The sequence below is a fragment of the Cinclus cinclus genome, chromosome 6, assembly GCF_963662255.1.
Source record: "Cinclus cinclus chromosome 6, bCinCin1.1, whole genome shotgun sequence".
Classification (NCBI taxonomy): domain Eukaryota; kingdom Metazoa; phylum Chordata; class Aves; order Passeriformes; family Cinclidae; genus Cinclus; species Cinclus cinclus.
In genome coordinates this window covers 17,471,354-17,485,925 of record NC_085051.1, presented here as the reverse complement: position 1 = coordinate 17,485,925, position 14,572 = coordinate 17,471,354, and the positions used below count along the sequence as shown (strand labels likewise).

Sequence of the window (14,572 nt, the reverse complement as noted above, 5' to 3'; positions counted from 1 at the left end):
AAAAAAAAAGGACAAAATGTCATTTTCACATGAAACTTAGCAGGGAGGTGCTCAATAAAGAATTTTCATTTATTAAATGCAAGCGACGCCATTGCCACATGACAGCCTTTGATTTACATTGCTTTTAATCACAGCTAGGAATGAAGTTTATCAGTTCCCTTTTGGCCTGGGTCACAATGGATATTGATTTTAGATGGCATGGAATGAAAAACACCGTTACACTGCTGTGTAACCTCCCATAAGAAGGCAAAACAAAACTGCAACTGAAATGTAATGTCCCAATGATGAAAAGAGATTCTGTAGGACAGACAGCTAAAGGCAGAAAAAGTATGTTGCAAGTCAGAAGCTCCTTACAATGAGAGGCTTGCTGACCCACTGCAGGTCCCAAAAAGGACTCAAAGGTAAAGATCTGTCAGAAAGACTAACCATTTCTTCAGCTTCAGAGTATACTGAAAAATTATTTGCCCAAGACATACACTTATGAGGTGAAGAGGAAACACTGTCAGGTCACAGTATCAACAGAGGCCGTGCTGGAACAAGGAGATCACTAGAAAAGCAAGTCAGCAGCGCCAGATGGTTATGTTCTGACAGGATTTTAATACAGTGGAAAGTTAGAATGACTGCATCTCTGCATCTTAACAATTCAGACACCTGATTCTTGACAGCCAGAGGGCAGAAAACATTGCCAGAAGCACTACAGATGATTTGGAGAATCACATACAGAACACCTTTATTTCCAGCTTAGGATTTCATAAAAATTATTTCACAGTGAAATTATACACAGGAATGCAGCTTCCCTGCAGCTAACCAAACAGTACTTGGTTGATTAAAGTACCAGGAAGTGCTGTAATCTCTGTGATTGACTCATTGTATTAATAAGTAATAGTTGTGACTGAGCTTTAAGAAATAAATTGTTGCTGCAAATATAAATTGTAGTTCCCATTGTAACAACACCCAAGGACAAACTACATTGTGCTGCTCTAAGAGAAAAATTGTTTTCATTTCACTTAATCTTGAGACACATCTATATCTATATCTATATCTATATCTATATGCAAACATATACATAGACACCTATTACTTCTTATGGTGTGTATGAAGGAAACAGGTTATTACATGAATAGATTGTACATCTTTTTAAGTACTTCTACCTTTAGATTACATTCTGCAATAAAGAAAACACTGAAAAATAATATGCTATGCAAATAGGAGTTCTATTTTAAGTTATTTTATGAATTTCTGGACTGAAAAAAACATATAGTGAACAAAATCTACCTATGTTCAGCATTTCTTTCCATCACGTAATTCCTATCCTAAAGAAAACCAAACACAATAGCATCATAGATTCCTGCATACTGCATGCAATTCTATGCTAACACTTTACTAATAATCAATTAAGGTGCATAATACATTGACATCAAACAACTTGAGATACACAGTTTGCCTGAATCTTGTAATTCTCCATCTCTCTTCTTAAAGAGGATCAGATTCCAATGAATATGTTTCAACAAGAAATTGTGCACCCTACTGTGTGCCAAAGAGCACTGACATGCTGGAGAGTTGTACTTGTAATAAATTTCAGATGCAAAAACTTGAGCAGAAAATTACAACAAAGAAATTGACACACACCAGACTGCACTTAACTGAACAGACTTTGAATTACTTTTAATGCTAGTACTTTAGCTCAGCTTCACTATCACTACAACATACAGACAGTGCCCTAAAGGTGAAATTAATCAATACATCAGCACTTTTTGCTGGTCAAAGGACTTCCTTACAAATGGCCTGAAACCAATTAAGTGGCAGAAAGCTTATTTTACACTAAACCCCCTTCATTTCTGTTTTCTTTATTTCAGAAGTTTGGCCTATTTTGAAGCTCTTTTACCTTTAATCTATTCTATTTTTACATTACTACATGACATATATACCTGTGCATGCTTAGAGCTGTATTTCTGAAAAAATAAACATAACCATTGACCAAGGGGTAACACAGCAAAGGGAAAACTGATGTGCTTTATGTATAAATTCAAAGCCTCTTAAAGACCTTGTCCAGAACCCTGCTTCTGATAAATATCCGGAGAACTTCAAATCTCATGATCTGTCAGTGAAGAATATGTTAATAGAACCACACTGTGCACCAGTGTCCTACATATAGGTAAATAGCCTCTTTCAGTAAACTTAAAGTAATCATACATGACTCTTGGCTAGGATATTTTTGCCATTAATTAAAAAGCAACATGAATTAATACTATAATATAGTCCAGAAGAATCTATGAAAAGTAGATGCCATCCTACTGCACAGTGCTTTCCAAATGGAAACTTAATTTCAAAGTTGCTGTTCAGAAAAAAAACAAGCATCTTTTCTTCTGCTGGATCGTGCTACACTCCACTTGCAAAAGGAGCTGCAAATACTACAGTGAAGTTACATAATTTTGCTGAACTTGTATAATTAGGTCTGTAAATCAACAGTGCTTGGACTATTGAGTATTCTTCCTGCCTAACCACCACCACTAACTTTACAGAAGTCATTCTGGAATACTTGCTAAATACCTTTTTCTGTTACTCAGTCAGATTCAAAGATCAGCACTGGAAGAAAACTGTGTCTACAGTATTTTACCCCTGCAAAGAGCAAAGAAGCAGGAAGGGAGCAGAAGCAGGTGGAATGATAACAGAGTGTATGTGCAACTGTAGGCATGGACAGAAAAAAAGTCAACCTTACCTTACACAGTCTACCTCAGTATTTCAATGTCTAAACAGCAATTTGTTATTGCATTCAAATACAATGGGGTAATGAACGTAGTAATCTGTCAATGTGAGAACAGTCACCTTGTGTGCTTTAGGTTTGCTTCTACTGAGCTTCATTCTGTTTTATAATTTAATAACAAATTTCTGAACAAACCTGATTTTCCTGTCAAATTCACTGAGTGTTTCTTGTTTTTCTACTGGCTTGATGTACCATACCCTGACTGTATTTCTGCAAAGCTCACTGTTATTACAGGTGGTTATTACCCAAAAGTAAAACCAACCATTTTCCTCTGAGAATCAATATAAAATTTCAAGCTGGTTTTGGAATATTTCCCTTTATCTTGTTATAGATTTTTCTCTCCAAGTGAGCTTATTGCAGCTTTTTCTACCAAAAAGAAACTTGGTGACATATTGTTGTTGGAAACCAGTATCAAATTTTAAAACAGCAGGTAACAACTTCAGGAGCTGAGAGAAAGAATCATTAGGACAACTGCAGGAACCCCCAAAATGATACAGAGCATAAGAGAATACTGCTGAACATTTTTAATTCAAAGATGTCAACCTGCATGTACAAGCATGAATAGAGGAAAGGGGGGAAACCACACAAGCCATTTTTGTATAAGAGCTCTGACAGGATAACTGTGCCATCTATCTGCATTTCTGTACAGGGAAGAGAAGTTACAGGTCTTACTATAACTGGTGAGTTACTATTTCATGTGCAGATTTATCACTTTTGCCATTTCTGTGTTTCTAACTCAGCCATAATTCTAAACAAAGAATACTTGCAAATTTCTAATTTTTGTGAGAATATATCATTCAGAAGTACTTAATATCCAAAGAAGTCATACCTGCTGCCAAGGATTGGCTCCCCAGAGGTTCCCGAAGCAGAATAGTCCATGCCATAGAAATTCAGTCCTAAAAGTATTTTCTTCCTCCATTTTGAATCAGGATCCAGTAGTTCAACACAAGCTCGTACCCAGGGAAGGGGGGAATTTGGACCAGGTCTGTCAAGTTAGCAAAAATCAAACTGGTCAGAAAAAGTACATGTTCATAATTAGCCTTCTCTTTTTGACCAGTTTAATTGTAAAGAACAAATTATGGCACACAAAAATAAGTGAAGATGACCCTACAATTCTATGAAGGTTAAATGCACATTCTTCAGTAGCTTGAAGTGCTGATACACAAAACATGATTGCCCCACTCTTGACTTTTTGATTCAATTCTAAGCTGAAGGGACACAGAATTCCTTCCTAGGGGTAAGAAAAGGTTTCCCTCAGCACATTGTTACTGGGCCTTGCACAATGCCTATGTTATAACTCAAAACTCTGTATGGCTTCAGTTTTTTTCCTCAATATTTTTACTGCAAACTGGCAAAATACAGTGGGACAAAATCTACCACTGACTTGCAGAAGGAACTATAAAATTACTGACTGGTAAGCAAGACAAGTTTAAATTATTGTGAAACACTTATTTACAGGAAAAAAACCTACGAAGCACCTAAAAAAGCTACATGAAGAAAAGTATAGCCTTAATACATAAAGTAATTGAATTGTCATGTATGCAACATCAGGATATTGTGTTCATTCTATTGCTACCTCACTGGAGAGGAGAGCAGGCTCTTTCTCAAACTAACATCACTCACTAGCATGGTAACAGAAGAGGATATCCCAGGCTTATAAATATCAACATCTGCTACTCCCCACTAATTATCTGCCTCAAAGCCTTCATTATACCTGTGCCATTAAAACTCAACATGCTAATACAGCAGAGCAATGCTGCTGGGAACTGTGCTCATATTTAAAGGCAACTGAAGTATCAATTGTTTAAAGCTGATTTGTTTGACAATGTTATTATTAGTAGATTATTAGTGTACCTATCCTGCAGAGCTGTGCTAAATAACTCAAACCAAAAGAATCTGGCCTGGAAAAGAGTGTCAGTTTAAAAAGTTTTTATAGTTTAAAAAGGATGCCTTTTTAGCTGGAGTACAAAGTCTCTCCTAATAGCCAAACCCTGGATACATATGGCTTTTAAAAATATACTGAGTTATCAGCTTCTGAAAAATGCATCTGTTTTAATTGCTAATCAAGAGCTTTAGTATCATACGAGTACAAAGCACTATCCATTTCAATAAAAAAAATTAACTTGTACTGTAAATCTAGCAGACCTAAGTGGGAATCAGTTCCTTCAAAGATCTTTCTGATGTCAGATGGAGTCTTACCTATGAGGTGCTGAATAGTCGTAAGTCATGAGACTGAAACTGTCTATTGCTGAGGCCAACTGATCAAATTCTTTCTTTGTGAACATTCCCAGCTGGTTGGTCCTTTCAAATCAAAGCAAAACAGAAACAGGAAGAGATAAATTACTACAACAAGCAGGCCTATTCTCTCCTTTGGGTTTCATATCATTTGATCACATAGGAAAATACTTTCATTCTGAGGTGGCAAAAACAATAAAATATGTATTTCAGTGCCATTTTTGTAACAAACAGGTGAGAAAAAAAATCAGTGCTATGTAGATGGGCAGTGGGAAAAATCATACTTCCATAGCATTCTTACTAAAGAAGCATTTCCAGCACAGCTACAATAGTGATTATAAGGGCTGTGGACTAATCAAATTGCTTTAGGTAGCAATCAATTGAACTCTAAAAGCTTTTACAAAACCTTTAATTTCCTGGGCTGTTGAATTGGTTCTGACACTTAGAAAACTAAGTTCTCTGAGGCATACTTAAATAAATGGATGGGAGCAGCTGTTAATAGAAAAATATAAACCAAAGTTAATTTTTTTACTAACCTCAAAAAGAGCAATTTCAGTTTATACCATACTTAAGAAAGAAAACCTGTTTTCTTTAGGCAAAAACAGATCCATTTCTTTCTTTGGGCAGGGGAGAAGAAAGAAGAAATCCATTCTATGACTTTTTCGAAACAAAAGTCAAGTTATGCTTTCAGCATATCTTGCTATGAAATACAGAAAACCATTCTTTCCCCCTTTTCTTGCTTACTCTTGATTTACAAAATACAGACCTGGATTAATATCTACGTTATCTTCATGGGTGAGGGGGGTGTATATTTTGTCTGTTTTGGACCCAGAGAGGCTACTGACTTCCTTCAATCATTCCAGATGGAAACAATTAATTCTCAAAAATTGCCTGAAAACATTGAATCTGTTTCAAAGAGAATTTGTAATTTCAAAATGGCAGCACAAATAGCACAGCAGGCAACATAAGGCAACCTTAATCACATTGCAAAGATGAGACTGGACTAAAATAGAGAAGTTACAGCCAGAAGAACCCTGTCCTCAACCAGAAGCCTCTGAAGCATATTAACATGAGACAAACAGGTAGAGAAGCAGGATAAAATAATAAATTTTGTCCCAAATAATCTGGGACAGCAGTGTACATAGAGAGACATTTCAAAAGAAGAGAAAAGGGGAAAAAAAAGTAATTTAACTGCTACAAACTCTGTGGTGAATCTCTGCCATTTAAGAGGCAGAGCTACAGGATTGTACAAGATTCCTCTAGAGAGCAGAGGGGAGAGACTGGAGAATCCAGACTTTCCCAATCGTATAAGAAGCTGCAACTTGATCTAGAAATTAGAAGCCAAGCCTTGTCTAGGCAAGGTATGCTTTTAAAACCACTCACATTACATCTTAAATGTAAAAACCAAAAAGATGCTCAGTGACAGATGCAAGTAATAAACAGAAAAATCACATATTTTGACCTTTATCCCTTTTGGAACAGTGTTCAAATTTTACATCCAACAATATGTGCTGCATGGATCACCAGAGCATAACAGCGTTCATTTATCAGTTCACAAGGACTCTCTGTGTTCTACTGCATAAGGAAAGAGGTGAACAAAATACAGGTTACAAAGTAGTGCAGATTAAATCACATAACATGCCTGTCAGATTTTCACAACCACTGCCATACTGGTCACAGGAAGGAGAAATCCCATTCTTTTCCTTCAAGGGTTGTAAACAAATTTTTTAAAAATCTTCACTTCTGGACCCTACTGGTGAACCTCAGGGCTTTTACAGTCATCTGCTTGCGATGTACTGGAATTGCAAACTACAGTTGTTCTACAAGAATTAAAATAATATATACATCTTTGAAATAATGTCATGGCAACTTGGATGTCTTAAGGCAAAGCAATTTCCCAATGCAAACTCCATCAAAACACATTTTCAGTAAATTGATTGTGATTATTCTTGAAGGGAAAAACATAAAAAGTAATTATAATGCGTATTAGATATTAGGGCAAGTTGGATTGCTTTATAGATTTAGCCAGGTAGTACTTTAATGAAATTTGCATGCGTAACTTAAGAAGAAACCCACAGGTTAAAATGGATATTGCCATAATTTTCTCCAAAGCAATTTTGTAACTCAACTACTTCTTTGACAAAGGAATGCCATCTGAGTGACAAGGGCACAGATTTCCAACTTGGAACAACCCCAGCTGCAATGAATACACTTTGCCCATTAATGTATACTGTTAAAACAGCAGCACTCTTCAAAAAAACAAGCACCACTCATCAGTTCAATGAGTATCACCTGTCAACTCTGCTCTAGTCAAACACTTTGGGAAACTCCACTGGAAGAAAACTGGAAACTCCACTGGCCTATTTGATTCATGCCTTTAGAATTGTTCTGAGTCCAAAAAAAAAAAAACTGGCACTCGAGGATAAAACCTAATTATTTTTTCAACAGCTATTATACTTCAAATTGGAGGTTTTCCAGTTATTCTGATACTTACGCAAACTTAACTCAAGGGCAGGTATGTTCTACTGCCTACTTTGTTGAGAAATCCAGCACAAAAGCAGGAGACTTGGCACAGAATATGCAAAGTCCATGAAAACAATACTTTCCAAGTCTAAGTCAAAAGCTTGTCATTCTTCCAAACTATGAATACAATTTCCAAAATAGTCAGTGAAGTGGCAGAAGCTTCATCATCATTTATTAACTCTGTGCAATATATGTAGAATCACAGAACCATCAAATATACTAAGTTGGAAGGGACCCACAAGGATCATAAAGTCCAACTCCTGGCCCACCCCATGACAGCCTTGAGAACCTCCCCATGTACCTGAGAGTATTGTCCAAACATAACTTGAACTCTGTCAGGCTTGGTGCTGTGACCACTTCCCTGGGGAGCCTGTTCCCAACCACCCTCTGGGTGAAGAACCTTCTCCTAAGGTTCCAACCTCCATAAAGACCAAAAAAAAGAGTCTGTATTTAGAGTTTACCCCAGTTTGCTAAAACACTCGAGCCCAAATCCCACTGTTTTGGAGGGAATTCGGCATAACTTAACCAGTTTGCTGAATATTTCCAGTCTGCTAAACTGGGACAGACTCTACTTTCACTTGGGATTTCTTTATAACATTACTTGTTTAATTTTAAAACTTTATAAAGAAGATTAAGAGACACTGCTGAAGGAGAGGCAAGAGTAACAATTGAGTTTGGTCTCCAAATCTGCTCTTAAAACTTCCACTGGTCTTGAGCAAGCCAGGGCTCCTCTCAGCCCCGAATTCCTCTCCCAAGATCGTGAAACCCTCCCAGAGCTGGGAGAAGGATAATGATGCAGGATGGGGGGAGAAGAAGTGAAGACAGTGAAGTTCCAGCTCCCCACATTGTCCCATGCCAGGACTGGCTCCCTGGGGCAGCACTGTTCCATGGTGCAGGGGGACTAGGGAGGTCACACGAGTGATGAGCCTGGTGACACTGCCCTGACCCTACTAGAGTGCAGGGCACTGTTTCAGCTATGAATATCCTCAAAGGTTGAAATTCTCAGCATTCCTGCTGGTATCAACTGTTGCTATTCAGCATCCACAGGGGGTTTCCAGTAATTTGGATTGAACAAAATACATGAATGTGAATTATAATCAACTGAAAATCTGAACTATGTAAGTTGAATCTACAAGCAAGCCTGGCTCCTCTGTGCATACCTCAATGAAACACATACTGAGAAGAAAGGAAAGACTTTTTTGATTTTCTGGGATTGCTGAAAACCATTGCCTTACACTATTAACAAGAACCACAATTTTTTTAAAAAAACCTGAGATACTTGACAGTTTTTTACTGTTAAATAGGCCTTAAACTTACTCAGGGAATGCCTCAGTTACAGATTTGGTTTGTACTATTATTGAGAAAGCACTGAGGGTTTTAGCCCCTTTCAAAGCAGTTTCAATGTGGCAATGCAATATTATGACTCAACCTATGCAACCAGGTATTATATTGTATTTTTATGTCTTCTTTACACAGTATGATTTCCATGTTTTCATGAAAGAGCTTCTCTGGCAATGATAAATGCTCTTGTGAAAAGCAAATGCAAAGCTAGGAAGTGTTCAGACTTGAGTCATCACTCAACCTACTTTTATGATTGACAGTTCAAGACCCAAAAATTCATCTTACACTTCATGGTCTACTTTCACTACAGGATATGTGGTTTTGCCTGGCAAGCACATTTCAGGCAAGGGAAATACCTAAGCAAGAGTATACCTATGCAATGTATGAAGTGCATAAGCAAATCTCTATAAGAAAAGATATCAAAAGTGTGACAGGTATCAGTTCTGTCACTTAAGGAGTGACTTGAAAATGCTCAGACACTGGTAATGAGGATGATATAAAATTCCACAGTAAAAGGAAAATCAAACTGTATACTCTAACTTATATAATTAATATTTTAAATTAACACTTTGTGGTGAATGTGTTTTCCTTGCTATTGAAAAGAAAAAGCATCTCTCAAAGAAATGAAGCTTTATTTTTTCTTCTTTCTGGTTTGAAACATCTGTTAATATAAAATGATATTTATCCCATATTTTTCAATTTTCTGTTTTCTAGAAAAATCTGTAGGATTATATTTCTAAAATACCAGCCAAATGTAAACACTCAGTTAAATTCCTTGGACCAACAAGACTTTCTAATGGATACAGTATCTGTTCTTTATGGTATTTTAAAATATTTATTAAAATGTGTAAGAAATATGGACTTAGCCTTGTAAAAATACATATCTAGAATTAATCTTAAAAGTGTCTGTCACTCCTGCTCAACATTTAAGGGATAAGGCACCATGCAACAAGAATTCAGAGAGGTGGCTTTCTACAAAAATTTCTACAAGTAGAAATTATCAGTGCAGGGAAATTATTAACACTAAGGATAGAAAACAGGGCATGGGACTGCTGGGTGTGCAGAAAGGGGGTGGACAAACAAAAACAAAGGGAAAATGACACTTTGCCTTTCTAGTTCATTGCTGTTTTACCTTAAGTGGACATTTTTTAATTCTGTGACGTATTTTCCTTTTAACTAACAATAAAAAAGCTGCCTTATACAACATTCATGGAAATCCTTCCCATAAAAAGCCTCAGGAATACAACATAATCTCTAGAAGTTCTCCCCTTGAAGTAAGAGAGCAATGGCAACCTGGCAGAACTCACAGATGATTCCCCTGAGAGCATAAGTCTTATTTGCACACATTCCTGAGAACTTGTCAACATTTCCCAATGGCACACTGCCACATGTATAAAAAATCTCTATTATGGGGACAACACCACAGACTTAAAAGAAACCACCTGCTTTCCTTGCTATTTCCACATACACCGGTTAGAATTCCACAGCCTCTTTTTACTATTCTATCTTTTCATATCTAAAATAAATATAGGGGGGTTTGTTTCACAACCTAGAAGGTTTATTACCCGAATCTTCCAAATTACATACAGTCATATGTCTCAAAAATCTTGTTAATGCTTTACTGATAAGTATTCTTGTAAGGTTTTGAGTTTGTAGTTTTTTCATTTCGAAAGACTGGGAAAAAATACTTCAACAATGAAAGCTGCTTTCACTTACCTTCAAATGAATCTAAAATCTCAATTACTTCTTGTCTCACTACAATTACTGTCAAAATGAAATTAGGAGAAAAAAGGTCTTTTAACCGACTGCTATCCCTGCAAATTCAAACTGCATTCTTGTAGGGTTACCTCACCTTCACCCTCCTTTATAAAAGAGAAGTTTCCTATATCCTCATCTTTGAACAGCCTTCATAATGGGAAACTGATTGATTTTCTGTTTCCACTATGATTCCATTTCAGAAGTCAGCTGCTCAGTAATGACTTAATTTTCTTGTCATGTATAATTTTCTGTAAAGAAACTGTTTGCAAATCTTTCTTCACCACAAGATATTATTGGTTTTCATAGCTTGTTGCAGATAGGAGCATTACAATATAATGCTACAGCATTTTATGAACACAGACTACTGAATTCAGTTAATGCACAGTCATTAAATAAAAATTCACTGTTTCTTCCTGCATGAAGTCTGTTCTATAGAAAACAGAAGAGCTAAATGTCTACCCTGTTCATCACACAATTATAGGCATTGGTAATTAAACAGTCAAATGTGTAACCAAGTTCAATCTGAAACCATTTCCTTTTCTGAAAAAAATCCTCTTGACAGTTTTGTAACTACCCTATCTCATTTTTCTCATTTTAGGTTTTTCAAAACTCTCAAGATGACAACTCACTGAAGTAATTTTCCACTATCAGTACTTAGAAAACAATTCTACATGGATCACAGTTTGCATGAATGTTTTGCAACTAGATTTCTGGTGTCCTATAGATGTTTCATTTACAATGCCCTCTTACAGCTGGGTCTTGGGGAAAAAAAATTATTTTATCTTCATCTGTCCAGCTGCATATTTTCATGAAGTAACTGGAACCTGATTATTAAAATTCTATGCCTATGTTAATTTGCTTTGAAACTGGTCAAAAGCCAAAGACGCTTTAGCAGAGAGATGAAAAATGTAAGAGAAACCTTACAGACACCTTATTACCTCAGAAATCAGGCTAAAAACAGAATTAAGGTCTGTCTATAACAACACTGTATGAAGCAGCCAAGTAAGCAACAGGACCTTGAAACAATACTGCTGCTCAAAGCCCTGAACATAATTACAGATCTAATCCCTGCTGTCAAAAGAACATGACCATAATGAATGTTTAACCAACAAAAGAGAGTTCCTCAGGTAGACAAAAGCAGATTTACTACATAGTGGGGGATGAACTCCATGCAGCTGAACAGAGACTGTATAAAGCACACTATGTTCTCCACCTCTGACCTCTCTCCCTCCAGGAGCACACCCTCCCAGACAATAGATGAAGGCTTTTGCAGAGATGCATGTTACTCAGGCATTTCAGAAAATGCAGATGCTTACAGTAAATTCATGTATCTTCCCCAGCTTTTGAAATACAGATTTCTCTTTCTCTAATTCCTTTCTAAGGCCAAAATACTGCAAAAGGTGAAGCATGATCCAAACATAGTATCTGATCTTGTGGCCTACAAACCCAGATCAATATGACAAATCAGGGACTGTACATTTCAAACCCAAAAAATGTCCATTGTACCACAGTGTAAAGGTCAGCCCATTTCAGGAGAAACAAATAACACAAATGCCAAGTTATTATAAATATGTCCTCCTCACTAATGTATGTAACAATCTCTGTACAAAAGTCTTATTCCTCTTAAAATAGAATTAAAAATCAAACTGAAAGGTTATTCCATAAAACCAGTGCAATCACCTCTGGTCACATACACTCTTCTAGTCATGGTTATTCATCTGGTTTTACTCAGAGAACACTCTCCCAGTTTCATACACTCAAGTGCTGGAACAGATGAAGGCAGAAACAAAAGCAGCAGATTCCCTCCCATCCAAAGCCCATCTTAACATCTCCAAATCACATTTTGCTTACATAATATGAAAGGACACCTTATTGTTAAGTCAGAGAAACATCATCCCAAGAGACACAAATTATAAAAGAATGAGCAAATGAAAAAGGAGAATTTTAATGGAAACACAACAGTTCAGTAGTTCATTTGTAACGAGTTGGAGCAGACCCAATATTCCAAGATAATTCCTTGAGCAAACCGGGGCTAGACATTAGGCAGAACCTTCTAAAGCTGTTGGTAGTCTGAGAGCAAGTAGTAGGGAGTTCTGCTATCCATTCATTTGTAGATTTTAAGAGTTTGCTAGAAAAACTTCTAGTAAAAGTAATGTAGTTATATTTTATTTTGACTTCTTTTTTATTATCAGCACCTTCCAATATACTATATTCTACTACTATTCTGAATAGTAGCTTAAATTCAAAAGTAAGCACCTGCAACCCTACTTGTGCACTGTCTTTGTCTGGTGCACTTATTTCATGATAGCAATGTTGACACTTAGATGGCTTCATAGCATAAGGGCTATTGGTCCCTTGTCCAAAGAAAAGATCACAATTTAAAATAAACAAACATCTCTACTGAAAACCACAAATCACATTACTGACTGTGTTCAAATTTTCTCAATGGCAAAAATCTCTTTACCAAATTCTCAGATAGAAATGATTAAGATAGGTATTTTAAAACCAACAAAACCTAGGCAGCTCGACAAGCAAGAAAATTATGGCTGAGTTCTACAGATTCACAACACAAAAGTCCTGGGAGTGGTTCCTTCATACACTCCAAGTGCTTCATATCACTGGGGGACTGTAAATTTTAAGAGACTGACAAGTGAAAACTTGCTATATTGTTATCAGGAAGCAGAATGGTATCTCTATACCTAATAAATTTTTTGCAGAACAATAAGGGCTGGCATTCTTCTTTAATTCCCACATCCCTTCCCAGCTGTTGCCTTTGCAATCCTTGCTCTCCGAGTAGCCTACACAGTTTCCATGAAGCCAAACTAATTTCCTGTTGCCCATCTGGTATAAACCAGTAGCAGAAGTCAAGAAGAGGAAACATACCAAGCAATATAGGTCCTGAAAAGAAAGCATGAAATCTCAGCCGACGGTTAGGGACAAATAAGCATGAAAACTGCTGTCCTCAGAGTTGAGGCATGCTGGCAGACCAGCCACTTGCAAATTCTTAAGTTACTTGGAAAATATAGTGTATCTAAAACTCTGAAGTCAACATAAGAAATACACATTTGATAAAACCAGACAATCTGACTACCAAAGAAAAAAAAATAATTTTGACACTTGTATTTACCAGTCCGATTTTTGGAAAGGTCAACTCTTCTCCTTTCATGCTGTTTCTGTTAGGTTGCTTCAGTCTCTTCATAGGAGCCATTTAAGAAAGACTATGCACAAATGAACATCCAATGTGTCACCATTTGCTTCTCCTAATTTCCAAACTACTCTAGTGCCTTTCATGCCAGGGCTTAATGCCCAGGCAAGCCATGCTCCAATAGCAGAACATCATGCAAAACAAGCTTGTACTCTGGAACATATGAGCCTAATTTAAAAAATCTAACACACCAAATGTAGCCTTAATTCCTCCTTGCATAAAATGCTCACCATTTTTCTTCTCGGTTTTTTGGAAAGTTTTCCAACTTAATACTGAAACTTATGTAGTAATTGCTCTACACCAGCTGGCTCAGAATTGGTAGAGCTACAAATGACAGATATGCAGAGGAATACATTCCACCCTTTCTTTTCTTAGAACGTTGTTAGCTGACCAACAGATTATTTCAATGATTCCCCCAATGGGAATTCAAAACCACGTGCGTGCACTTGCTTCAGAAGACATCAGTAGAGTCAGACCTTTGTTGCATTGATGTTATATTGCAAGGTATAGTCTTTAAAAGAGCCAGTTCTAAGAATAGATTTGTTCCTCTTGAGTCCTTTCTGAATCTATGCAAAATGCATAGAACATCTCATGGCTGCAGTCAGAGCCACACTGAACTGAGCTGGCAGCCCAACAAACAGCAGCAAAACCAGGGAAGTCATCAGCAAGGGAAACAGATGCAGTTTAGAGCCATTAACAGGCATCCAGATTTATTGTTGCTAACAGCATTCACTTTAAAAAGAGAT

The 14,572-nt window shown here is 36.8% G+C and overlaps 1 protein-coding gene across 1 annotated transcript in view; it reads right to left on the bottom strand.

The window, feature by feature from the left end:
* Positions 1-14,572, bottom strand: part of CHID1 (chitinase domain containing 1) — a 97,178-nt gene that overhangs the window by 59,305 nt on the left and 23,301 nt on the right. The window contains exons 8-9 of the mRNA XM_062495209.1: positions 4,964-5,065; positions 3,594-3,749 (exon numbers count right to left, since the gene is read on the bottom strand). Of these exons, the coding sequence (XP_062351193.1) occupies positions 3,594-3,749; positions 4,964-5,065 (258 nt within the window). The remainder of the gene's footprint in view (positions 1-3,593; positions 3,750-4,963; positions 5,066-14,572) is intronic.